Genomic DNA, 27,421 nt, shown 5'->3' with positions numbered 1-27,421 from the left:
AGCTTTAGCTTTTTATTTTGATTTCAGCTTATTCTCACAATAGCTTCCAAAATAAACCATTTTTTTTAGTTTACCAAACACCTAAAACTCTCATAGTTTTTTTTCATGGATGTTTTTTTTTTAAGCACCTCACTCGCAAACCATCCCATAATCTGCCATAGTTTCCAAAAAAATAAAAATAAAAAAATAAAAACATGATCTGCCACAGACAAACCTATTTTCAATTAGTGCGTGGTGGTGGTGAACACAAAAAATTATATCCTCCACCAATCCGTAAGGGACACATGGTAATTAATTAATAAAGGCAATATTATTTAATTTGCTAATTGACATTGAAAACACGAGTTGCTTATTCATCGTCTATTATTAGCACCTGAATCACAAACTTAGCTTAAGTAGTTCAAGTTATGGCAAATTTGAAAGTGATTTTAGACAAACACAAAGTGTTTTAATTTTTTGAACGATATATTTGTTATATTAGATGCGATTAGGGAGCCGACGAGATTCGAATTCAAATCGTGGTGCAAAGACAATACTCTTCTCCACCATTGTGTTATATTAATGTTTTAACTTCTAATAATATTTGTCATAAAAAGTTGAAAAAGTGTTCTACTTTCAAATACTAAATGATGGTTATAACTATTATGGTGGGAATACTATAAAAAAGAAAGAAAGTTGAACACAATAAAAGTCACATAGTTTTCACACATATTGTCACTTGTACAATGTTTCTAGGGATAGACACGGTTCACTGTGGTGCGTTTTTTAGTGTAACCGAAACCAAAACCGAGATTTTTTGTTCATATTGTATAGCTTTGTCCGATCCCAACAAAAATCCTCCTAATTGATCCTCATTTGATTTGTTAATTTTACTTTTTTGCTTTACAATTCGGTGCGGTTTTGAAGTAATCAAAACCAAAACTGAGATTTTTTGTTCATATTGTATAGCTATGTCCGATCCCAACAAAAATCCTCCCAATTGATCCTCATTTGATTTGCTAATTTTACATTTTTTTTTTCCACAACAGATTCAAAATTTTGATTATTTTTTGTGTGTTTTGGCTTGTGATTTAAGGGCTTCGAGGTCAAAACCTAAACGGTGAAGGACGTGTCTGTACCAACATTGGTGCGAACTACCTGAGTGATCACTTGTGCGGGCAAAACACGGTGTCGATGCTGGAGACCAAGGGCACTTGCCCCATCTAAGCGCCCTTGGTCTGCTGCCTCATAATCTCCGCCCCCCTTGCGCTGTAGGTGGTCGCTGGGTTTTTGTATTTTCAAGTATTTAATTTATTTTTAATTCGTGAAGTAAACTATAAATCCAGTTGTGATAAAATAGTTCAGATATCAAATTTAAAGAACGAGTATCATTTGTTCAAGAAAAAAGAGAGTATCACAGATGATGTGTTAGTACAATACTATCTAATAATTTCTCCGTAACGAGATGATGCCGCGAATTTATAATGAATAACGGACACATCCAACTCAGCATACCATCAATATAAAGTTAACCAGAGCCAGAACAATTATATTCCTATGCTTCACTGGAACAAAATTGTCCACGCAACCAAACGGCTAAAACTCTAGGGTTTAAACCCCAATCTCCCCAAATTCCCACCCGTTATTCACCATACACAGCAAAAAAAAAAGAGCGGGAGACAGTCTCTCAGTCCACTGAGCTCAATCTCTCACTAACCCCTCTAAATGTCGCCGTTGGCCGTTCGCCGCCTCACGGTGCTCGGCGAGTTCAAGCCGTTCGGATTAATCGCCGAAGCTCTCGACGGTAAGCCCGCCGATAACGTCACCGACAAGTACGATTACTTCCTCTTTGACCCCGAAACCGTCCGAGAACTAGACGAAACGGATGACAATGACTCTTCGGCCTCCGCGCTGAGCGATCGGTGCGATCACGAGTTGTTCATTCGAGGAAATCGGTAATTTCTGCAATTTTTTTTTTGTTTCTGTTTGGTTGCTCGGAAAATGGAGTAGAAAATTGAATTTAAATTAAAATTGAAAATGCAGTGAGTGTGATGTGGAATTCTGAAACATATTTGCCGTAATGTAACAGGATAATATGGTCAACTGGTCCGCGAGTGTTTAAGAGATTCACATTGCCGTCTCCAGTAATCACGGTACATACATTTTTCCTGAATTTGCTTTTCTGGTGATATACATTTGTTTTGGTAATGGAAATTTGTTTGTATATATAAATCCAGGCTTGCTGGTGTCGCTTGGGGGATATGACCGAAGCGCTTCTATGCGTTTTACAAGTTGCTTGTTTAACAATCTACAACACATCAGGTGCGAAAACTAGTAGATATTTTACTCCATTTTGAAACTTAATTGGCGATAAATTCCTGAAAAGATTGAACAAAATATGTTGTTTTGTTTGTTGTCCAATAGGTGAAGTAGTCTCTGTCCCTCTTTCTCGAACCATCACATCGGTATGGCCTCTTCCATTTGGTTTGTTACTTCAGCAGGCAGCTGAAGTGAACTCAACTATACATGCTCCTTCTTCATCTTCGACTACTTTGTTTGGCGTACGAGATCTCCCTCGTCCTAGAAGAGAAAGTGGACATAGTCCACAGCATAATGTCAATTTTGTGACTTCACTTGACCATATCGCCAAGGGAGAAACAAGCCCGGTGTCCTCACATCTGATTTTGAAAGATCCATTAGAAGAACCACACGTACGCTATTGAATTTTGTACTTTGCTTTGCTATTTTGTTTTTTGTTTCTTTTGTATTTTTCTTGATGCGTGTCTTTTTAATGAAAATATTTCAGTTGGCTTATATTGAAGAAAGAGGAAAACTGAACTTAATGAAGGAATTTGATGAAACTACTATTTGGACAAGTGATCGAATTCCTCTTATGGCATCATATAATACAGGTTCCTTATATGCCAAGTTACTTCCCCGTTTGCATTTTTTTGGGGTTAAATTAATATATAATCTTGCCACTTCTCTATGCAGGAAGGATGCAACATTCTGTGTGGGTTGCGGAAACCAGTAATTCTAACCATGAAATGGCAAGTGCTAGTTTAGTAGATGCAGTTCCTGCTGGTGTTCTAGCAAAGCAATTCTCATTTCGTAGAATATGGCAAGGCAAGGGTGCCCACACAGCAGCTTGTAAGGTGCTTTTTTTTCTTTCATTTTATTCAAACATCAATTAAGTCAGTATCTAAAATAAACCTTAATTAAGTCATGTGAATTTTCCTTTCATCTGATTTTGTAAACTATATTTTAGGTCTTTCTAGCGACTGATGATGATGCAGCTCCTATTATTTGTTTTCTTCATCAAGAACAAAAAAAATTGATGTGTGTAAGGCTTCAAAGCGTTGAGATAAATAATGAAATTATCTTTGACATTAAACCTGACATGAGCTGGAGCATACCTGCAGTTGCAGCAGCACCTGTGATTGTTACCCGCCCTAGGTATGGTTTCATTTCATGTTTACTTTCCCTTTCCTTTCTTCCCAAGTCTGTTTAACAATTATATGAACATGATTTTCTCCATTAACTTTTCCAGGGCGAAAGTGGGACTGCTGCCATATTCAGACATGCTTGTTCTGGCTCCTGAAAATGTCCTTCTTCTCTATGTAAGCTATACCAACTTGGTAGCTTATATCAGTTGAATCATTGTTAATAGATTGTTCACATTCTCTCTAATGGTTCAAATAGTACCGGGAAATAGAATTTCCAATTTGCTTTCCATTCTATTAGTAATGAATCGATCAATTGAGAAACTATTATTTTACCGTTTCTTATGTTTAATCAATATCTTTATAATGTTGTGTTTACCTCTGGCATAAGTGTGCAACATTTATGCAATCAACCTTTTTTGTTTTTGCAGTCGGGGAAACATTGCCTGTGTAGGTATATGTTGCCTTCTTGTCTTGGTGAAGGCCGATTTTCACATAATTTAGAGTTTCCAGAAACAACTTCTGTTACTCAGGGCCTGAAGGTTATAGGATTGGTCGATGCTGTTGAGGGGCGTATCAATGTTACTGTAAATAATGGGAAGGTAAGTGGTTTCCATGTTTATTGTTGAGCCAAACTGCTGTCCACATACCTTCTGATGTAAACACGCGCTATTCTCGATAATTGTAGTGACTGCTGATTTCTTTATCAATTTAAGTTACTTGCTATGACAGCTATTTTATGGTCTTATTTTTTCAAAATTGTTCAGATGTTTCGGTGTGTATTACGTAGAAGCCCTGCATCTACCCTGGCAAATGATTGCATCACAGCCATGGCTGAGGGACTAAGTACCAGTTTCTATAGCCATTTTCTTAGTCTGCTTTGGAAAGATGGTGACCTTGCTTATTTAGCAGAAGCTGATTCTAGTGTTCACTCGGAATGGGACTCCTTTTGTAGCATTATAATGGAAATGTGTGGATCAAGTGCCACTTCTAAAAAGATTTCAAATCCAATGCCTCAGTCATCTTGGGAGTTTCTTATTCACAGTAAATTTCACATCAATTTCTGCAAACATAACTTTATTACTGAAAACTCTTCAGTAACATCATTGAATGTGCGAAGAGTGGACTCCTCTCGGATAAATTCAGATGGTACAACAAGGTCAGATAAAACATTTTATCCAAAGCTGTTGATGGAGAGTTTACATTGTTTGCATGCAGTATATGAGAGCCTGAAACTGAACAGTCTTCGCAAAAGGTTTGTTTAATCTTTTGTAATCTTGTTGTATTTTAACTTTTATCATTACTACTAATATTTTATTTTTTTAGTTATTTAGCGTTATGCACTATTTTGCAATTATGATATTGATTGCATATACTTGAGGTGCAGTGATTGAGTGACCTTGGATGAACCTTCTTAAAGTTTTGTGAAAATTGATAGTTTAGGTGGAGTGCCTCTTTTGATGCGTTACCTTGCAAGACCGTTATTGTATGCTTTCCATGCTAAGCAGTGCAGGATCCTTAAGATCGTCAGCACTAAAATAACGCTTCAGTTTGTTAATTGTTTACCGGAGGGTTTCATTCTTTGATACTTGATTGTTTCTATGGGCATTTCATATTGAGCTATTATACTTAACTAATCTGCAATCTGTCATGGTGCAAGTTGTAACTTTGCAAACACATAGTTATTGACTCGTGTTTTTATTTATTTATTATTATTTTTTTAATTTGCTTTAAATTTTCTCCTAAATTTTTTTTCAGGGACTTGGAGCTTCTGGGATTTCTATTATGCAATATTGCTAAGTTTCTGGGTAAGGAAAGTTATGTGGACCATTACATTCGTGACTTTCCTGGCCTTTCTGGAACTGTTGGAATATGTGAAACATCGTTTTCACAGGAAACTTCTCCAAGTTTATTCAGATGGCTTGAAAACTGTTTGCTACATGGATATAATTCAGCTAGTATTAATGATCTTCCACCATTGATTCGTAAAGATGGAAATTCTGTTGTAAGCTGGGCCCGGAAGATAGTCTCATTTTATAGTTTGTTATCTGGTGCTAAACACCTAGGGAAGCAACTGTCATCTGGTGTTTACTGTAATATTGCCACTGGATCATACAGCACAAATGAGGAACTCACAGTTCTGGCAATGGTTGGGGAAAAGTTTGGACTGCAACAGCTTGACTCATTGCCTTCTGGTGTATCTCTTCCTTTGCGACATGTAAGAATTGCTACATTCACTTAGTTAAGCATCACTTACTTATCCCCTGGGCAATTTACTGTTATCTGAAAGAGTTTTACTTTTATTTTTATTTTTTATTTTTTTTGGTATCAGTATTGTAATATTACTTAGGTCTCCTTATTGATTTCCTAGTTATCAATTTTCATTATCAACTGAATCCTTTGTTTGTGTGTTCTATAGGCACTGGGTAAGTGCCGGGAATCTCCTCCCACTGGTTGGCCTGCAGCTGCATATGTTCTTCTTGGTCGGGAAGATTTGGCTTTGTCATGTCTTGAACGATCGTGCAAATCTAAGGAAATTGAAACACAGACTAATGTGAACTTAATCTCTATGTCTGCACCTTACATGCTACATTTGCATCCAGTCACAATTCCTTCTGCAGTTTCTGATACAACTGGATTGGAGAATACTAAGTTTGAAGATGCAGATTCTGTTGATGGATCTATGATTGATGGCATGGAGCATATCTTCAACACTAGCACACAGTTGCGCTATGGTCGTGATTTACGACTGAATGAGGTGAATTTTAGTTCTTTTTACTTTAATTGGCCATTTTGACATGCTATCACTAGGCTCACAGTATTTTGATGGAGTGGTTGCTCTTGTGTTTATAGTAATTATTGATGTAAGTGTATTTGTCATTTTCCCCTTTAACCTACTGACAAAGCTAATATGGCTAATATATATTTTTGGGTGTGAAGGAAGAGCATGTGGCTACACCTTAGATGTAAAAAGGTCATAATGGAAATTGTTGATGTGTAGAGTTTTGAGTGGAACTTGTTGAAGATTTTCATTTTCTCATATTTGTTGTATTCATGTACCACTGCTATCTTCAATGTGTTTGGTTATGCGGCAGGAAACTTTTCTGGTGATTAGTTTCTGTTGCCATTTTGAGTACCTGTAAGAATGCATGAAACTATGCTCTAAATCTAATCTTCTCTCTTAATTTGAATCCTCTCTACTGGGTTGGTCTGTGTGATCTGAGTAAGTTTGAGCCTTGCCATTGCTAAGGTATCCAGTTATTAAATATGTATAATCTACATGGGGCACAGTTTGTACAGAATGCCTAAAATTTGTAAAGCTTGCTCTGTTTCCTACCGACATCAGGGATTACTGTGATTATTACCAATGGTTTCTACCTCTATGCGGTTGGAGTGTTAATGCAGGTGACTCTAAGGTTTTCGTCTTTCAGACTCTAATCACAATCGATGATTATAGAGTTCTGTTATTATTCAGCATCAATTATTGATTGGTTCGTTGGGTTGTATCTACCTGTTTTGTGTTGGATTTTGTCTTTTTTGTTATTGGTGTTCTGGAGTATCTCCTGAATTGAACTGTACTATGCCTGTCTGAAAGCGAGTTTTACTTCTATCAGGTTAGACGTCTCCTCTGCTCAGCAAGACCTGTGGCAATTCAAACATCTGTTAATCCTAGTGCCTCTGATCAGGACCTCCAACAGGTACACCTTACTATTAATTACTTGTTTTGCATATGCTGCTGTTCTGTTAACTGAAATGCTAATGATAATAAACTTAAAAGTTAAAACAGCCATTGAAGAAATGCAGCTGTGCATTCTCAGCACATCTAAATTTGTAGAAGTAAATTTTCGTTTATGCTCACTTGAGAAGATAAAAACGTCTGATCTATCATAGGTTCATAGTTGATCCCCCTCTGCCAAACCAAAAGATACATTTTTGGACACTTTGATATCCCTTTTGTTGCTCAGTGGACAGACAATTTTTATTAATGCCATCTCTGCATATTCTTACTGTCTTTTTCTTTGTTGTAAAGGCCCAGCTATGGCACCTTGCACAAAGGACCACCGCCCTTCCTTTTGGTCGTGGGGCATTCACTCTTGCAACCATATATACACTTTTGACAGAGGTACCTCTTTTTCTTTGGTCCTTGTGTTTCTATACGTTGATTGCTTGAAGTATGCTAACAAGATTCTCCTTCCCCCACCACCAATTTTCTAGGCCTTTGCAGTCCCCAAGCTTGTTTTAGCAGGTCGGTTACCTGCCCAGCAAAATGCAACTGTATGTTCAGATTTGCTCTTTTAGCAATTTTGTTTCTTTTGTGCCATATTCTTTGTATTTCTAGTTCTCTTTCAAAGATTTTTATCTCCTCTGCTACGACAACTTTTGGTAAATTACTCTTTCATTGAACAGTATATGATAACTATAAATGATTCTGATTTGAAAATGATAGGTTGAGTCTTGTAAACAAAAACAAAAAGAATTACCATCTTGGTACAGTCTGTTACCCATGCATATTATGTTTTTCTATGAAAGGTTAACCTGGACCCAAATGTAAAGAATATACAAGAAATCAAATCTTGGCCTGAATTCAACAATGCTGTTGCCGCTGGACTAAGGCTGGCTCCTCTTCAGGTTTTCTCTCTCTCTCTCTCTCTCTCTCTGTTTTTTTTTTTAGGACATATAGCACTAATAATTTCCTTATTATGACTTCCATTTTTAATATCTTTTTGATCTGTGCTTTTGTATGTATTGCTTTGCCATGAATCTCTACATAGATGTCTTACCATTTAGTTTTACCATTAGATATCGAATATAACATCATGCTACTCTTCATTCCTCCAACATATTCTATATAAATTTTAAATATTTATATGGTATTTCTTGAGTTTTCTGTCTTCTCTTGGCTTATCATTCCAGGGGAAAATGTCAAGAATGTGGATAATATATAACAAACCAGAGGAGCCAAATGCTATTCATGCTGGACTTATCCTTGCACTGGGATTACATGGTTATCTTCGTGTTTTAACTATTACTGACATATATCAGTATCTTTATCAGGTGATGTATTCCGTGACTTTTAGTTATCTATTATCTTCTTTGTAATGCCCTTGAGTTGCTGTTACCTGTTTTGATACCTCAAGATTAAAACCTCTTAATTAGGAGGATCTTAATGTCAGAATTTCTTTTTAAATTCTTAGAGAGAGAGAGAGAGAGAGAGAGAGAGAGAGAGAGAGAGAGAGAGAGAGAGAGAGATGTTGACTGCCTAGCCTTTTGTTCCTTCTTGATTGCCACCACCCTAGTTACCATTTCTTTTCTCTTCTGTATGTAGTTCTCCAGTTAGTGCCTGATTTACTCGACACTTCAATTTCTTAGGAACATGAGACCACAACGGTTGGTATGATGCTTGGCCTGGCAGCTTCTTACAGAGGTACTATGCAACCAGCAATATCTAAGGTAATGACTTATGCCTTTAAAGAACCTGTGTGCAACTTTTGTTGCTTTTTGTGTTGAAAATAATATTTACAGTCCCCTCTCTCTCCCACTGAGAAATTTCAATATCATTCATCTTGCATTCTGATTGTTGATTGTCATTATAGTTGCATAAGTTGGAGAGTGGACTAACTTGTAATCTTTTCAATAGTTACTAAGTTAGATTGTCTTTAACCAGTATCATTTCCTTGGTATGTACTTTTTGTGCAGTGGGCTGTTTCAGTATATTAAAAGTATATTTAGAGAGTCAGAACATAAATTTATTTTATTTAAATGGGAGGAAGGACACATTTGAACATGCTAGTTGAGCATGATTTAAGCTGAAGTTGCATGGTTAATTTATTTCTTTCAAATTTGTAGTTGTTTTCGGATTCCTTTCTCTTAATTTTGTATCCATATGCGTATGCTGTTTGTGGTGTAACTTTATGTTTTTACAATTTCATTACAGGTTCTTTATTTTCATATACCTGCTCGACTTCCAGTTGCAAGTGAAGTAGAGTTACCAACCCTTCTGCAGGTATCTGCTGAGCTATTGTTATTATATTACCTTCAGAATAGGTCTCTTATGTATCTGTAGGATATTGTTTTCCAAATATATGTCAAACGACTCAAACCACACCTTCTACTGGAAAACTTGCAGTTATGAACATATATCTTTTACTTGTTTTTCTTGTTCTAGTGTACTATGTTACTATAGTTACTAATTTTACTTTCCTCAACTTCCTATCTTGTTTTACATAATGATTCTTTTGTCGTTACAGTCAGCGGGTCTAATGTCAGTTGGGCTTCTTTATGAAGGATCAGCACATCCACAAACAATGCAGATTCTCTTGGTTTGCTCTCTTTTTCATTTTTTTGTTGCTCCACTAGTTTGCATATATTTTATTATGCATTGCATGAGATACTATGCTATTCTGTTTTTTAACTTTTTGGGTGATTGATACTAATCCGTACAATCTTATCTTGGCTGTAAGATGCCTTTGGATCTGACTTCATATGTTATATGCTGCATTTTACAGTTGGAAATAGGACGTAGAAGTGCAGGGGATAATGTTCTTGAAAGGGAGGGTTATGCTGTTTCTGCAGGATTTTCATTGGGTCTTGTTGCATTGGGTATGGACAGTTAAATGTTTATATCAATTATTTCAAAATGTGGTCATAACGATGGATGTTTAATGAAGGTCGGGGAGAAGATGCTCTTGGTTTCATGGACACAATGGTTGATAAATTGTTCCATTATATTGGTGGAAAAGAAGTTAACAATGTATGGTGTTAAATCCATATTTCTTTCATTACTCTGTTATCTTTCGTCATGTTTAATTTCGAATGTTTGAACAGTAGTGCATTTTGTTTATCTATGCCCCCAATGTCTTGGGAAAGAATTTCATCCTACCATAGTATTGAATTTGTGGTTATTCTAACATGAAAGTTAATTGTTCACCTGCATCAGGATAGATCCCTTTCATCAATATTATCAGCCGATGAGCACAGCCGTGCTGCTGCACAGGTTGAGGTTCTCACACTAGCTTAATTGTAATCGTTCCATTACATAGCAGTCTTTATTTTAACCTACTTGTCTGCATTTTTTTAACAGTTGATATGGACATTTCCCCATGTTAATATTGTCTTGTAGATGATGGATGGAACAGCAGTCAATGTTGATGCCACTGCACCTGGAGCCACACTTGCTCTTGCTTTAATGTTTTTGAAGGTAATTTCCAATAAAGACGATACTGATTTGAAAAGTACACTCCAATTAGCTTATCTGTCTGCACGATAATTTCTCACATACCGCTATTCTGTTACAGACTGAATCACAGGTGATTGTGTCTAAGCTCTCTATTCCTCAAACACAGTTTGAGTTACAATATGTGAGGCCTGATTTTATCATGCTTCGTGTCATTGCCCGAAATTTGATAATGTGGAGCAGGTACTGCTGGTCATTCAATCCGGGTCTATATAACTACTTTTTAGACATAATTTGACAATTTATCGTTTGTAGGATTCATCCTTCCCAAGATTGGGTAGAGTCTCAGATTCCTGATATTGTCAAAAATGGTGTCAAATGCCTTGGGGATGATACTGATGATATTGATGAAATGGATGCTGAAGCATTTGTGCAGGCATATGTCAATATAGTGGCTGGAGCCTGCATTTCCCTTGGTAAGACGTGGTTTTCATATGGTATTGATTTTTTGGGAGCAGCCTCTCCATAAATGGGGGTAAGGCTAGCCGACATTCACCTCTCCCAGACCCTGCGTAAAGCGGGAGCCTTGTGCACTGGGTACAACCTTTTTTTATCATTTGCTTATGTAGTTGCATCCAACTCGAAGGATATTGATGTAATTTTCATTTTTATTGAATGTGTTATAAGATGCTGTGTCTTTTTTGGCAAGCTAAAAGGATGTGCCTCCTGCAACTTTTTATTCCAATTGTTCAATAATAAGATTCTGAGCAGATTCAGTTATTTTTTATGTTATAACTGTTTCATTTGGTTACAAACAAATTGATATGCTTCTAATGTTCTTTTATAGTTTAGTACTCATTAGCTTTTAAACATATATTTGTCTCTTATTTTATCTTCCATTAAAACTTTATCATGGGCAGGGTTGAGATTTGCTGGTACAAAGGATGCAAATGCTCAGGAGTTACTTTACAGCTATGCTGTTTACTTTCTGAATGAGGTTGGACGTTAGCATGATGTTGCTTAACTTTTAACCACCCATACGTTAGTAATAAGTACTTTTCTTTTGTTTGCAGATCAAGCCAGTTTCTGCTACAAGTGGAACCTTCCCAAAGGGATTGTCTCACTATGTCGATCGAAGCACATTGGAGATATGTCTTCATCTCATTGTTCTTTCCCTGTCTCTGGTAATTGGATTTTTCATTCCTACTTTTTTTTTTGGGTATTTGTATCTACTATTTCTTAGTATGAGCGCAGTTAAGTATCTGGTGCTATGGCAGGTTATGGCTGGTTCTGGACATTTACAAACCTTTAAGCTGTTGAGATTTCTCCGCAACAGAAATTCTGCAGATGGACATGTTAATTATGGTGTTCAGATGGCTGTAAGTCTTCCACTGCTTATCGTTAGATCTCGTATTCTTCTAGAAATGTTCATACTTTCCTCAAAATTTCTTTGATGGCATCCCCATTATTACAATTTAAATTTTGTTGCATTTGTGTTTCTGTTCACTCTAGGTAAGCCTAGCAATTGGTTTCTTGTTCCTTGGGGGAGGAACACGGACATTTTCAACAAGCAACAGTTCAGTTGCTGCTTTGCTGATTACTCTCTATCCACGATTGCCTACTGGACCAAGTGATAATCGATGCCACCTCCAGGTCAAATGGTTTTCTCAGGCATCACATACATCTATAATTGGTTTTGAAAAATGTATTGGTTTAATTCATAATTGATTATACCGTAGTATTGACCTTGAATAAAAAAGTTAGAGGGAAACACGTTTAAAATATATTTGTTTAGGTCAGACAGCTTTTGTCAAGAGCGAATAGAAAGTGCTTGCTTCTTCACCCTATGATATCTAATTGCTGATTATGAGTATCTTGAGTTTCTGAACGAAGTGTAATTTCAGGCATTTCGGCACTTGTATGTACTTGCAACTGAAGCCCGTTGGATCCAGACAGTTGATGTTGACACTGGTCTACCTGTGTATGCCCCTCTTGAAGTTACTATTAAGGAAACTGAACATTATTCGGAAACAAGTTTTTGTGAGGTTACGCCTTGCCTTCTACCAGAACGTGACATTGTAAGTTTCAACTGTTAAGAATAACTCTGTCGGAAATCATTAATTCTTCAGCTTCCCTCTCTTCCCCCATATAAATAAAATGAAAGGAGACTTTGCTTGGGAAATATCTAAGCTCTGCATAGAAATTTTCCTCCTTTTGGATATAAAAATATTTGAAGAAACTGTTATATAAAATATACCAGTTTTAAACATTATGGAGTTTTTTTTTTTACCTGAGCATTTATGGACTGCCAAATATAGTATATTTATGTAGGTTTAGTGTTCCTGCGTGACTTCAAGTGGTGAGTTAATTACCTTGGAATGAATCTGACTGCTATTGTATATATGTTACACAGAAAACTGGTTAACGGATTATTTGATTTTCTGCTGTTTGCAGTTGAAGTCAATACGCATTTGTGGCCCTCGGTATTGGCCCCAAATAATAGATCTTGTCCCTGAAGGTATGCACTTGTTTCTGCTTGTTTTTGCTAATCTATTCTGTTTCCGAGATTTTAACTCTTGATAGTCAAACTGTCAACTCTATTTTAATTTCATAGTTATGTGATGTTTTGCTTTATTCCATATTTTGTTTAACAGATGAACCATGGTGGACCCCTGGGGACAAGAATAGCCCATTTAATTCTGGTGTTGTGTATATCAAAAGAAAGGTTGGAGCATGTTCGTACATTGATGATCCCATAGGGTGTCAGTCACTGCTGTCACGGGCAATGCATAAGGTAAAAAATTCTCTACCACTGGTTATTATGTTAGTGATGTATTTGGATGACAGAGTGGATACCAAATTGTTCTTGATTCAGGTGTTTGGTTTGACAAGTTTAAAAGGACGTGATCCCTGTCCAAGCGGGGACAATGGACCTGGTTCTGTTACTGTTGACCAGTTGGTTGGTACCTTCTCATCTGATCCTAGCTTGCTTGCTTTTGCACAACTCTGCTGCGACCCTTCCTGGAAGAGCAAGTAAGTACCTGTTTATCTTCGCATTTTTCTCTTTGGCCTTTTGGTTCCAGTTTGTGGTCTGGAATTCAGTAGGGATTGGACATTATCCATGTAATTTCTTTGAAATAACCAGTCTTAAGATGTATATGCAGATCTGACATTAATTTCCAAGAATTTTGCTTGCAAGTCTTATTTGAGTGTGTGAGCAAGGACAGACCTGCTCTTTTACAGGTAACCATAAAATATGCGTATGAGATTATTTTCTCTGCCTTCCATTTAAATGAACCTTGCATTCCGAAATTAGTTCTTCCAGCATGGTTGGATGCCACAAGGGCTATAATCTGCTTGTACCTGCCGGGTGGTATATCTTGATATGATTTAGATGCGACACATTCAATGCAACTGACATTTGCCTTTCATTTTCTTAATGTGATATGGGATTATGCTTTTCAACTATAACTGTAGAAGTCGAACTGATTAAGCTTTTCATTTTAATCAATGCTTACGAGATATTCCCGTTTCTGAAAGTTACCCTTCTAATAATAAACTTAATACAATCTCCTGAAAAATATGCAGGTCTATTTGTCATTATACACGACAATTGGATCAATGGCAGGTCAAGTTACCAGTGATGCTGTTGTTTTATCCGACTCTCTTGCTATTTGTAATCTTAAGGTAGTATTCTATTGACCTTTCACTTTGCCCTAGTTATAACTTTCATTTCAACTTTTTCATATTAAATGATGCCAAAAACTATATCAATTCCTTAGAGTTGAACATCGGTATGGTTTTCCTGTTTAATGATCAAGAAAACACATTATAAAAAAAAAAAAAGTGGTCAAAAAAACGTAGGTGATCATAATTGAATTAGGATGAGTTGAATATGTAACTTTGCTATAACTGGAGAAAGAAAGAAAAACAAGTTAAATTTGCAAATGATTGATATCGCATCAACTTTTTTTCTTTTGTTAATTCATTCCTCGATCTCTAATAATCAACTTTTGTTTTCTTAATGACATAATTTGTTGCACTGTATTTTCATCCACCCCCTTCTGACTGCAGCTTGCACTAGCCTACAACGAGACTTTGTTAAGCGGAAGATCCACTGCTTCCAGAGGCGGCATTGTTCAGTCCAACTTTATAGCATGTCTTAGGAAGCAGGTGGAAGAGCTCCTAAACTGTTCTCAGGACTTGAATGACGACTTTTGTAATTATATGTATTCTGGGAGGTGGCCAAATGCGGAATTCCACGGAGATAAACGCTCGATACTTCTCTCTTGGTACCTTCAGTGGTTCGGTGTACCAGCTCCATCTGTAATTAAGATGGCTGTGGAGAAAGTCAAGCCCAAGCTCAAGTCCTCGTCAACTTTGGTCCCTTTGTTACATCTACTATTTCCGAGGACTCACATCAATGCTATTGCCGCGATAGATAAGCTCTTTTCATCTAACGAGAGCAGATGAAGCATGGATTGTACAGAGTAAGGTGAAGATTCGTTGCAGAATATTTGTCTCTAGACGCGAAGGTATGATCTGTTCTTTGCTTTCCGCCCTGGATAATCATATTCTGTGGAGCATATCACATTCATCTGCTAGGCAGCCTCCCCATTACAGAACCTTACATGTATATTGTCTGAAGTAGGTATATGTAAAATGTCGCAATTAAATACGAAACCTTTTATTTGTCTTGGTAGTAGGGTGCTGTTAGAGGTGTTTTGCTCTCATAGAGAAAAACAAGCTCTTTTTTCCAGATGGACGGTGATTTTGAAGTTTTGAATCCTCCGACTAAAGTATGAATCGATTTATGCAAGAGTTGAATTATTAATTTATATGCCATATACTAACGCTGCCAAGTCTTTTCTTGTTCTTTTTGGACACCATTTACCAAGTATTCTACTTCTTAATTTACATAACCATAATATCGTGTTTTTTTTTTCTTGGATTACATATCAAACAGCTACTTCTTAATTCAAGAGTCCAAGATTCTAACAGTTAAATTATTGACAACATGGATTAATTAAGTTTCTCATGTGTGCGTTCGTATAATATCATACTGATACTATTAGTCTTTGCTTTGCAATCTAAATTCTAATTAGCCAAACCAACAATAGCTACATACTTTGTTTCATTGTTTTTGCATGAGCTCTTTTCATTTTAGTTTGGTTTTTGAACTTTGAAATGGGTGTAAAGATAAATTACATGTTGAATTGCGTTTGTGAGGTTAGTTTAGGCAGTTGGGTTAATTAATAATGATATATGTGTAAAGAGTAAGCTATGTGTAGAAAGAAGTTCTATGGGTTCAAATAAATTTCCCTTTCCAGCATGCTTGAGGTACCGTATCCAACATAATTGTTTACCGTTAGATTCTTGATCAAGGAGCCAGTGACCAAGATTTAACCGTCAAAAGTCTCTAGGAAAATTATCGGGAACTTAGTCGTTATTCCAACACTAGAAGTAAAAATAGGATAAGAGAAGAGGACATGCAGTTTTGCGTTTTCTTTATTATTTTTTGGAATATGAATTTTACAATTCGGGTTTTGTGGGGAGGGGGTGGTATCAAAGAGTCCCTTTTCAGCCTAAGCAAATTTTGTGAGACTTTGGCTAAAAATTAGCATCCTCATTCAGCTCTCACCTTTTAGTCAAATTGGCTGAATAAAAGAACCAAAAAATAAAAAACAAGAGTTCCTAAGACAGTAAAAACTGAGGAGAGAAATTACATGAAATAGTGGACCCAAAATTAAAACAAAAATTATAAAACAACAAGGGGCAGAGTGTACGGATTTTCCTATGTGTCAAGAGCGGGAGATGATACGTGAGTAAAGAAACTCGTTCCATGTGTCGGGCAACCCGGGGAGGCACCAATGGATGCAGTCTGCGTAAGTGGCCGGGTCGGCTTGCTGCTCCGGCGTCAACAACTTGCCTTGCCTGATGGTGTAGACTGAGGTATGTGCATCTTTGCGGAACTCGGAGAGGGTTGTGATGTTGAGAAAGTAGACGGGCACTTTCATTGATTTTGTTATGTTGCTTGAAATCACAAATAGCCTGCGGTCCGTGCCCACTTCCAATGGGGTTGTCATGTTCAAAACTGGTGTGGTTTCTTTTGCGCATTTTATGCCATTTGGGTTGTCCCAATCCAAACTCCTATTACACCACAAAGGTCAATCGCGGTTAGAAGAAAGTCAGACTTCGTGAATTGTGTTCACCAAATAATGTGTCAATACGAGAAAAGTTTTGGTACGACTATTGGATTAAGACAACTTTCATATCAGATGGAACAAAAATGCAGAAGTCTATATTTTTGTGAGAATTGTTGTACGAATAATGTAACATGTGTCCTCTATGTTGGAAGTGGAAAGGATTAAAGGACATATATTATGATTATTCATTTAGAAATAGATATGTAGTGGTTAACCAACCAAAGATTAGGGTCGAATCAAAGATTTGGGGTTCATTTTCATACCCACAATCAACCACCCAACAGCTCACGCTCACCTAAGGGATGTTATTATATATATATATATATTTTTTTTTTTAAATTTATTATTAATTAGGGGAGAAAGAGGGTTTTAAATTATTACAAGAGAACGTAGAGTATCAAATTTGGGACGCATGAGGGAAAATTAAACATCATATTTCAAATGCAGATATTCTTATATTATATTATATTCACTTACAAAATATACAACCAAAAAAAAAAACAGAAGACAGGTATTTTTGCCTTAAAGCTAAATGCACTTTCTCAACAAATCTACTAGGCGTAGACTTGCCTCACAAGCTAATGATTGAAAGAAAAATTTGGGTAAAAAGACAAAAAAAATGGTTGCCATTAAAGTTTGTTTAAGTTTAAACTACTGCAAATTAGTTAATTAGGTACAAGAACCACGTGAAGAATTACCAAACTTAGGTTCTTTTATTCAACAACCGATATTTTAAACCACTCTTATGAAGAGGAAGATTCAATTTCGGATGCAAAAAACAAGTGCAAGAAACTATGCACCCAACCTAAACCTACATATGCACTAAACTAAGATTCTTTAGTACGCATGTGCTTGTGTATACTTTCAATTGTGTAATTGCAGAGAATTCGTCGTTATTATTTATGTTTTGTTTTTAGTCGAACGTTATTTTCTATGCTTTTGTTTTATGTTGTCTTGTTTTTTTCCCCAAAAAAAATGCAAATTTTGACAAAACTGTTTCCACATTTTGAAGCATAAGAAAATAATTAAATAAAACGTGCGAGAAAATTACTTGATGTGAAGAGGAGACATGCTGCTGAAGAAAACGGTGGTCCGATTAGGATCAATGTTCTTGTCCACCCACTTAGCCCAAGTTTTCATGACTCTCCGGTACGCCCACGGCCGGTCGATCTCATCGTATTCCGTTGCCCCTTGATCGAACGAACCTCGTCTTTTCAGTCGAAACAACAAATAAAAACACATCAACTTCTTGAAATTGCTAAGAAATTAACTTTTTAAATTTTTGAGCAAGTTTAAGTTGGCTACTTACAGAACTTTCATGTTGAAAGTGTTCATCCACCAAATGTATGTGTTGAAAATTAGATAGTCGACGCCCTTCCAATTTTCACCATGCTTTTTAATTGATTTGGGCATTATTATTCGATTTAATATGCTGTGCATGTTTGGATCATCTGAATTTGACTCCACCAGAAATGGTGCCCAATAAAATTCCACCGTGGCATTATAGTCCTAAAACCACATAATTAAACAAAACAAAAACAAACAATATTTAGATAGTTTCCAAAATATGTGTCTGCCAAGCAATCTACAATGCCAGACATGAAATTATCTTTACACCATAGATATGAACACTGCTTGATTTCTTACCGTTTATTTAACTGTAAAATAAAGTCCAATGAATATGTAAAAATAACTTACTAAAATCATAAAATATAAAATTCTTAGACACGTTTCGAACTCTAATTTTTTTCACAAAAAATAATGGCTCCTTACTGAAATAATAACGAGAGAAACTTCGAAAAAACTGCCTTAGGGCTACTCTTCCATCATGTAGAACAGAGGGAATCAAAATGTACAATAACTTATTCTTTTGTAAGAGTTTTGAGAGAAATTTTATATTATGCCGGAAATATGATTCAGTATACTAAGTGTCTTAATACAATTTGTTAATTTTTTATTTATATGTTTCTAACCAATTGTATTATTACACTTAGTGTACCTAACCGTGCTATATACTGAAAATCTCGAGGTGTGGGTCGATGATGACGTCATTTTATATACTAAAAGAATAGAACCTACAAAATCATTTTATCCACTAAAAGAATAGAACCTACGAAAAGGTAAAGAAGAAAAATGAATATGTTTACCTCAACTCTGAAAACAGAGAGGGAGCCATTCTTCACCAGGCTCTTCCTGCCGGGAGGAACGGCAGACTGAGCAAAACAAATCATGGATTCCCACTGGTTTCTGTTCAGTGAATCTCCAACAAACATCAGCCTCTTGTTCCTCAATTTCTCTAGCAACAATCTCGCATTAAACCTAATCACACAATAGTCCAAACCATAATTAAACAAAAACCCAGAAATCAAAATTTAAAACCAGTAATTAACAGTTAAAGATTCATACTTCGGGAGATTACAGTCTCTGGGCTGCCATCTCCAATGCTGGTACAGAGAGTCCTTCCTTCCATTTCTCATGCACGTCACTTGCTCCGTAAGAAACTCGCATTCTTCTTCTTTGTATAAGGGGTGAGTCGCGGGATCGAAAACCCAATCTCCGTTGAACAAATCGCAATCTTCCGGCGGCAGTTCAATCTCCTCCTCTTCCTCTTCTTCCTGAGAAGAACCCAACAATTCAATCTTCTGATCTTTGTGTTGTTCGACGATGGATTTCAGATCAACCGGCTCTAGGGTTTCATCCGAATTGTTGTTCTCCAACTGGGTTTCTTCTGAACTGTGATCCTCCAACTGGGTTTCCTCTGAGTTGTGATTTTCCAACTGGGTTTCCTCTGAATTGTGATTCTCCAAATGGGTTTCTTCCAGTTGGGTTCTCGAGCTCAGAGACACTCTGTTGTGGGTTTCTTGAACAGAGTCGGTCTGTTTCGTTTCTTGAACCGGGTCGCTCTGTCTCGACAACTGGAGTTCTTCCTGGAGTTCTTGAGCTTTGTGGCTCGAGAATGGAAACTCGGCGATGGATTTCACGTCCTCATTATACATGAACACCCCGAAGAGGAAGACCGAAAAGACGACGACGAAGATGGAGAGGTTATTGTTCTTGCGTACCTTCATTGCCGCAGATTCGGAGAGAGAGAGAGTTTTTCTGCGAGGTAGCTGCATGGGAGAGAGAGAGTAGAAAAGAGAGAGGGAGTTGGAGAGAGGGAGGAAGAAGAAGGAAAATATAAGAAAGAAGTGAAAGACATGAACGTGTGGATTAAGAGAGAATTAAGGGATTTTAGCAAGGGAATATTAGATTAATGAGATTTGTTTAATTGGGTGTTTGGTGAAATGTGGTTGTCTTCAAGACAATGGTTTTTGGCTTTTTGGTGGAGGGCAATTGTCCTTCTCAGTTGCTCTCTTGCTTATTTATTTTCTATTTGAATAGAGACCAATTCTAACTAATTCCCTTAAACTTGGCTCCACAGAGACAGCGAGAGAGAGAGAGAGAAGTAATCTCAAAGCTTCTGCCAAGTTGGTCTCAATCTGCAGGCTGTGGTGGTGATTTGAAACTCAACTCCAATGCAGATAATCTGCTTTTGTTTATAGATTTTGATGGGGAAGCTTCAACTTTCACTCAGTTGTTTGGAGGTCGTACGAAGGTCTATAGTTGTCAAGAGTCAAAGCTAATATAATGATTTAATCTCATTATGAATTATAAAAAATGATTTTCGCATATTTTTTGAAAATATTTTTTCATTTTTTTTATTTTTTGGACTAATAAATCGAAGAAAAAATAATAGACAAATACAAAGAAATAGTGCAGAAGAAGAAAACACAAGCGTACACATCACCACTCTTGAATTTATGAGCGTTGTCCATTTTTCTCCTTCACTTTTCACCAAATAATGCCACGACCCTTCTCTTTGTTTTGCTGCGTTTGCCCCTCTGGTGGGCTTTCTTTGTTTTGTTGGTTTTGCCTGGTGTTATATCCAGTCTTTCAAAAAAAAAAAAAAAATTGTCCATATCTTATTTTTATGTTTGAAATTGTAATAGTGTGCTTTGGCTTTCAACATTAGATTGAGGCTTGAGTAGCAAATTATTAAATTCATATATACATGCCACTTCATGTATATATGTATGGCACACGTTGAATACATTTGTACATTATATATATAGCAATATTTATTTAGGTAATATTAGTTTGGTGATTATATGGAAGGAAGAAAGATTATTGTAGGCAACAAATATAACCAAATTCTATTAATTTGCTCTTAACTTATTATGTCATGGATGAGGAAGTAGAGTGTGTAGGAAACAATATTAAGGATTGGTTTAAAAGTGCTTTTAAAATGATAGAGAGCGCTTTTAGTAAAAATGTTTTTGGAACTAATTTTTAGTAAAAATGCTAGTGAATCACAAAAAAACACTTGAAATGCTTCCTGCAAGAAGCACCAGTTTGGACCCCAAAATATTTTCTTTAAAAGTGCTTTCAGTCATTTTAAAAATACTTCCAAACGGGCCCTAAGTCTTAATAAGATAAAACATTTGCTTATGAACAAACTAATGAAACTAACATTATACTTCCCACTCTAATACCAAACGTTTGTTTTCTAGTTTGGAGTCTAAAACTAATAGGCCCCAACCAACAAATGATGATGACTATATGAACCATCGTGATTCTCAAAGTCATCTAATCATTTTATTAAAAATAAGGAAAAAAAGTTAACCTAATCATGTTTTAAGTCACATATAAGATTAAGTTACATGAATAATTTTCCTACACATTGTTTATTTCTATTATTTTATTTTATTTTAATTTTTTTCAATAGGAATGTAAAAAATAAACACGAGTAGTCGTGGAGGTGTGGTAGAGTGATTCTAGACGTCGATGTTTGTGGGGCCATCAATTAAAATCAATCAATCCATGTGTGAGTCTACGCATAACATCTAACGGTCATGATCAGTTAAAACACGTGCGTGTTTCAACAAAACATCAACGACCACAATTAGTCCATGCGTGTACTCAACTAGCCCTAACATTGCATTAAGTTGTGAAAATCTTGAGTTATTTAACATTAGATAGAATTCCTTAAAATTCAGTCCTCAAAATATAGCAATTAACATGCATGTGACCTATCTTTGTCTCCAACAAGAAAGCTTCAACTGCCCAAGCGTAGAGTTGATGCATCATTAAGGCATAATGATGTGGTTTAGACGAACAAATCCAAATTATTAATGACTTTATGTTTGAGAAAAGTAAAGTCTAAGGAAAGCTTTTTCGTCGCCTCTCTCTGGTGTTTGTGTGTGTGTACTTCCTCTCTGCGTGCGTGGTAGTTTGATCTGCGTGCGTGGTAGTTTGATCGATGGTTGGATTGTTTGCTTATTTTACAAGTCAAGCCAAAGCCAACTGCAGCATCAAAACCACTTCAACACAGATATTTACAGCTATACGTCAGTTCATACAAATAGGAATAAACATAAAAAAACAAAAAATACGTCACAAATTTAAAAAAATTTACATGGAAAGAACTTGGTATTTTTATATGTAAAATGTGATGACACAGCTACAAGACAACTAAAGATCATCTACTACGGTCGATGATCGAGGTAACTTGCAACCCACCAGAGTTCTTATGCCTGTGTTGTGTCTGGACATAGTAATTAGTCTCAAATTCTACCACGGACGATGTCGGTCATCAAATGCAATGTAACAATTTGCCATCACCTGAAATTTGAGGGAGATAAAGTTTACATAAATATATTTAAAAAAAAAAAAGAAGCTATTATAAGGATTTAGTCTTTTGATGAGAATGTAGTTAGTTCGCTTCGTTCTCTACTTATTATATTTCTTTAGGGGTCGTAAACCTACTTAAGTAGTTATGGAGTTACGATTCTTCGCTCTACCTATCAGGTGTAATTGTTCATAACCAACATGATTTAAGAGAAACAATTGGCTTTTGGAGGAATTCTAAATATACAATGACCATATACAGAAGAAGAAAAAAATAATTGGAACAATAAATATTGAGATTTAAATTACAAAAAAACAAAAAAAAGTTTGACCAAAAATATACAGAAGAAAAATCATTCTATTGTTTGACAAAAATATACGGAAGAAAAGTAGTACAATGTATTTATGGATATTTAAATGGATAATGCTAGGGAGATTAAATTTCGAAACCAAATTTGATAAACATATGGACATTGATAATTAGACTATTACTTAAATGTCGACATATCATTTGATTTGCAAATTTATCTCCCTAACATTACCATATTTAAATTATGTGTTTATTTTAGGTATGTTAACAAATTGGGTCAATTTGACTCCAAAGTTTGTTATGGTAGGGTTGTCAGTATTTTGCTTATTTGAAAATATATGCATGAAAAGTTTAAAACAAGAACCATTGAAGGAGCTATTTGCAGATGAGTTAGTTCCAAAACAACCTATAAGGGCATACGAGGATTGCAATTTCCATGCATGTGTGGGATATTAAAAAAATAATATTCTATTTTCCGGAGTTGAACCCAAATTATACTAGGAAGATCTTCTATTTACATTATATTATATTTTTATTAGTGGCACATCATATAATTTGTAAATTTGAACATAAAATTGATCTACCTCGCATTATTCGGTAGATGATACGTAGTTTCTGTGCAAATTTCATCTTAGCGGCCTTCAGCTTGGGCTTAATACGTGTTAATACACCTTTCAACAGAAGTTATATCTCCTATGGCCCGTCACTACTATACTAAACACGCATCAAACCCACGTTTTTTATTTTTATTTTAATATTTAAAGCACAAGCTTTTTATTTTTTAATTTATGAACGCAAGTTGTTTCATATGAAGATTAATTTAATACATGATGGAAAAGTAGAACAAGAGAATCAGAATCACTTCTATTAAGAAAATTTTATAAACCTAATTATGATATCATAGATGATAGATCCACGTGTTAGAATCATAAAACATGAAATTTGGGGAAATTATTAGGTTCTTTTTGGTGTGAAAAAAATGAATTGGATTTTAATGCCAGAACATTGCGAATGCCCGACGTGGGACATCATCAATTTGAAGTTAGACCAATGAACAATATTAACAACTTTGATTAATTATTCGCTTCTTTGTCATACTATTGCCAACTATTTATCATACTAATGCTTTGCTTACATAGCATAATTATGTTTTTTTGGGATCAAAATAGCATAATTATGTTTTGACTACGTTTATTTATAATTAATTAATTATTGTAGGTAGCGCTCATCTTAAGCAAAACCATATATATATATACATAGGCCCTTTATGCAAATGGACCCTTTATGCAAATGGATCCTCATTAAAAAAGAAAGAAATGGGATTAGGTGTGGGGTTCACTCCGAATCGAATTTTAACGATCCGAACCGTTTATTTTGTAAGTCTCGTTTCATAGATCATCCTTGCAAAAATTCAATTCAATCCGAAACCATTTGCTTATTTAATTATCCAGATAAAATTTCATTGTTTCTTATATAACAAAGTATTCATTAATTTCTTTGAACTCGATTAGATGTCTTAAATATTTTCGATTTGGCTAATATTTTGCAAAGATGATATAAGATATACAACTTGAGAAATAAACGGTTCAAATCGTTAAAGTTCGATATATGTATGAAGACTAATTTCGTGGAACTATTTTTATGGATGATAGACAAGTTAAGTTTTTATATGTGGCTAGGTCAAATATAAATAATGAATTGCCATTATTACGTGACAGTCTAACTTTTCTGACGAAATGATCTCATTCAGGTGCTCCATCCATTCCGTTCAAATTGTCATTTATTTTTGAGATATTTTTTTTTTCTTAATTCACATCTCGTTAGAAGGTAATTTTTTAGTTAATTTGATCGTTTTTGGGGTAGAAATTATCGACGTGATACAGTGGAAGCTAATTGAGTCAGAATTATGAATTTTAAGATTTAATCACGGAAACTGTTGATCATATTTGATAGGGAGAACTGTTGTATTCACAGGATGGTGATGTGTTATGTGATGTTCCAAGTGCAAAGCAATCCTTGAACGTCTCTCAGATAACTGAAGCTAAGAAGGATCATGCACATGCCAACTCCGGAAGTACACAGTCGAAGTTGAGCAGGACACCACCAGCAAAACTGCATATTTTGCGTAGAGATCAACGAACACAGCTGTTTTACTTTGTTGTTATTCTTGAACATCTCCATATCTCTTTTTACGAATAAGTGAAACCACCTTAATTCCAGGGTGACAGTAACTCCACTCAGAAGGTGGATCTTGCGAAACCATGTTGCTGGACTACAGTCTTCAAGAAAGGTGGGAAAGATGGTGGACTGGTTGTTCTATCAGACAGGAGTCTTCGAAATAAGGTGAAGCACATATTGCTTCTCTGAGTTTTTTTCTGCTGTGTAATCTGATATCGCTTTGATCGTTGAATGCATATATGCGGGGAAGTCTTTGGCATTTGGCACCTATCTGTTTGATCATTTTATTTGGAGAACACTTGTATCATGAAAGATTGGCCATCGTTCAAAAGGTCTTTTCCAAATCTTGAAGAAGTGGGAGAATTTTCATTAATGTCAGTTCTGAGATGGAGCTTCAAGATCAAGGTGGACAAGACAATCTGCTCCTCTGATCATGGACAAATGATTCTGGTCAGTTTTCTTTCTTCATTTTAGATAACCACGCGTTGTTTGTCTGTCGTATATTATATGCCACTGGAAGGAACCTTCTTCACAATCCAAACTTTCTTTAATCCAGAAAGCGATCAATCTTCCAGTGGCAGGTGCTTGTATTCTGCACCTCCAGTTTATAGCTTTATGTTGCACTCTCTAACCTTCAGACTTATTTTCTATCTTTTCGGGTAAATGTGTGTGAATTAGCTTGTATCTCTTTTGTCCCGCGAAAATGACTTCAGGTCTCTTTCTCCCTCTCTCCTGTAGTCTCGTGTGTGTGTGTGTATGCGTGTGCTAAGCTTTAAAGAACGACTAAAATGCAAAGTCGAAACACTTTATACGAATCATCCCATCTAAATGGATTTTCGGTTGGTTCAGGATTCCGGAGACCTTGCCTTGTCTTCACGATAAAGTGATTGCAGTCGCTACAGATGTCATCGCCAGTTTATCTCTTAACCAGAAACAGGTTGCAGTGTGTTGGTTCAAGCTCCCTTATTATTTTCTGTGGTGAAGTGTAATTCTTTTATTTATTGCCGAGCTGAACATCTTGTTTAGCCACAGGTTGGTGTCCCTGGTATTTTAGGCGGTATCATTAAAGGCTTAAAAGCGGATAAAGCGGAGCAAGACATGGAACCAGCTCCAAATCATGACAAGTATTGTGAGAATTTAGAGAGCTTATTTTCAAGTCCGCCGTCCTTAAAACCTTCCAAAGCTGGGGAGGATGATCGAGATGTTATAGAGCTTCGTATAGGTTCACTATCTTTTGTTTTATTCCTTCCCTTTACCTCCCTTCTCTTTGTGATCGTAATCTAACTGTTTTAGTGCAGACGATGTTGTAATAGACGGACTTGTTATATTCGATGGACCTGCTCCTTCATCTTCAATTCAAAAGAACAAGACCGAAAAGAAAGGTATTGTTTCCTCTAGGTCGAAATTTTTCTAGTGGTCTTGACTTGATGTCCCGGTGTTTTCTTCGCAACAAGGGAACAGAGAAGGAAAGATTATTTGAAGGCATGACTAGTAATTCACTACTTTTTCCATGAAAAGATTCAAGTACTTGAATATTCACCGTAACGGCTTATTTTAAAGAGACCTCATGGCTATTTAAAGCATATACAACAAATGGGGATTGCGTTCTAACGTGGTCGATTATTTCAGGATGTGTCTGCAGGCGCAGCAGCTGCATGTATGAGATATAAGCTTGCAAAACGCCAGGAAAAGCTTGAGGTACAGGTTTCTACTAATGGAGGCCTCAGATCCCGAATTAGAGTTGTGCTAGCATCAGTCAATTGCGGGTGTTTGAGTCTATCTATCACAGCCGTTGATGAATGCGAGACTTACTGGGAAGTCCACAAACATCAATGGCTGCGCGCGGGTGCATGACACTAGCATATTTCCCCAAATTATGACATGGGATTCATTAGTTCTTCTTACAGAGCGTTGTGTACTTTTGTTTCCGATACTACACAATTCGTGATTCATCTGCTGATGAGCATGGCTTGTTTTGCACATACCAGAAGCTCAGCCAAAACTCAAAAGAACTGCGAAGCGGAGCTGAGGACTTCGCGTCAATGGCAAAGGAGCTCGCCAAGAGATTGGAAACTCGTAAATGGTGGCAAGGTACCCCAGTTGAGCGTTCTACCATGCACATTCTAATTACTTATTTGCTCACATCCTACTAGTGCATTTGATCCAGCGTTGCCACATTCTATATTTCTTGTACATAAATTGCAAACATTTTCCAATATTGTGTTTTCGGGTTTGGTATGGTATTGTGTTCGTGAACAAAAAAATGTTTAAAATTTGATTAATGTGTTAAAATAATTAAAGATGAACCACTTAAACCGATACCGCTCCATACGTTGGTCCAATTTCATGCATCAACAGTACTCTTCCGAGTAAGGACTCAATACAATGGAAAAGAATGTGCAAGGACCGGACCGCGTGTGGTTGATTCTTTGATTTTTCCTTGGGTCAAAATTTGATTTGGTCG

The 27,421-nt window shown here is 36.2% G+C and overlaps 2 protein-coding genes and 1 long non-coding RNA gene across 3 annotated transcripts; 2 read left to right on the top strand and 1 right to left on the bottom strand.

Moving 5' to 3' along the window:
• Positions 1–1,618: 1,618 nt before the first annotated feature.
• On the top strand, positions 1,619–15,441 carry LOC103432840 (anaphase-promoting complex subunit 1). Its single transcript, XM_029105939.2, has 37 exons — positions 1,619–1,934; positions 2,069–2,132; positions 2,217–2,301; positions 2,404–2,690; positions 2,786–2,891; positions 2,974–3,134; positions 3,248–3,435; positions 3,530–3,599; positions 3,854–4,024; positions 4,190–4,677; positions 5,181–5,640; positions 5,842–6,180; positions 7,037–7,120; positions 7,453–7,545; positions 7,638–7,697; positions 7,953–8,051; positions 8,337–8,477; positions 8,793–8,873; positions 9,358–9,426; positions 9,671–9,742; positions 9,929–10,022; positions 10,091–10,173; positions 10,360–10,416; positions 10,543–10,620; positions 10,718–10,839; positions 10,912–11,072; positions 11,517–11,593; positions 11,670–11,780; positions 11,874–11,975; positions 12,109–12,249; positions 12,501–12,674; positions 13,051–13,114; positions 13,251–13,390; positions 13,472–13,629; positions 13,761–13,839; positions 14,185–14,283; positions 14,671–15,441. The coding sequence occupies exons 1-37, from the start codon at positions 1,705–1,707 to the stop codon at positions 15,067–15,069; spliced, it is 5,487 nt and encodes a 1,828-aa protein (XP_028961772.1). The 5' UTR covers positions 1,619–1,704; the 3' UTR covers positions 15,070–15,441.
• Positions 15,442–16,071: 630 nt separating this feature from the next.
• On the bottom strand, positions 16,072–20,088 carry LOC103432839 (xylan O-acetyltransferase 1-like). Its single transcript, XM_008371045.4, has 5 exons — positions 19,209–20,088; positions 18,950–19,121; positions 18,112–18,311; positions 17,854–18,012; positions 16,072–16,746 (listed from the first exon to the last, which is right to left on the bottom strand). The coding sequence occupies exons 1-5, from the start codon at positions 19,916–19,918 to the stop codon at positions 16,398–16,400; spliced, it is 1,590 nt and encodes a 529-aa protein (XP_008369267.1). The 5' UTR covers positions 19,919–20,088; the 3' UTR covers positions 16,072–16,397.
• A 5,953-nt stretch (positions 20,089–26,041) lies between these two features.
• LOC139197457 (uncharacterized) lies at positions 26,042–27,173 on the top strand. Its single transcript, XR_011582895.1, has 4 exons — positions 26,042–26,179; positions 26,256–26,339; positions 26,587–26,655; positions 26,946–27,173. It is a non-coding gene; the product is annotated as an uncharacterized lncRNA (long non-coding RNA).
• The last annotated feature ends 248 nt before the right edge of the window (positions 27,174–27,421 follow it).

The sequence above is a fragment of the Malus domestica genome, chromosome 07 (genome assembly GCF_042453785.1).
Source record: "Malus domestica chromosome 07, GDT2T_hap1".
In the NCBI taxonomy this organism is placed as follows: Eukaryota; Viridiplantae; Streptophyta; class Magnoliopsida; order Rosales; family Rosaceae; genus Malus; species Malus domestica.
Note: the sequence above shows the minus strand (reverse complement) of the source record. Positions and strands in the feature narration are given on the sequence as shown.

Bases quoted from the DNA above. Each gene is read 5' to 3' on its own strand.
- LOC103432840 (XM_029105939.2), top strand. From the start codon at position 1,705: ATGTCGCCGTTGGCCGTTCGCCGCCTCACGGTGCTCGGCGAGTTCAAG. The intron at 2,302-2,403 runs GTGCGAAAACTA...GTTGTCCAATAG, and splicing joins AACAATCTACAACACATCAG to GTGAAGTAGTCTCTGTCCCT. The intron at 12,675-13,050 runs GTAAGTTTCAAC...TGCTGTTTGCAG, and splicing joins TTCTACCAGAACGTGACATT to TTGAAGTCAATACGCATTTG.
- LOC103432839 (XM_008371045.4), bottom strand. From the start codon at position 19,918: ATGCAGCTACCTCGCAGAAAAACTCTCTCTCTCTCCGAATCTGCGGCA. The intron at 19,122-19,208 runs GTATGAATCTTT...TTGTGTGATTAG, and splicing joins AGAGACTGTAATCTCCCGAA to GTTTAATGCGAGATTGTTGC. The intron at 18,013-18,111 runs GTAAGTAGCCAA...TCGACTGAAAAG, and splicing joins ACTTTCAACATGAAAGTTCT to ACGAGGTTCGTTCGATCAAG.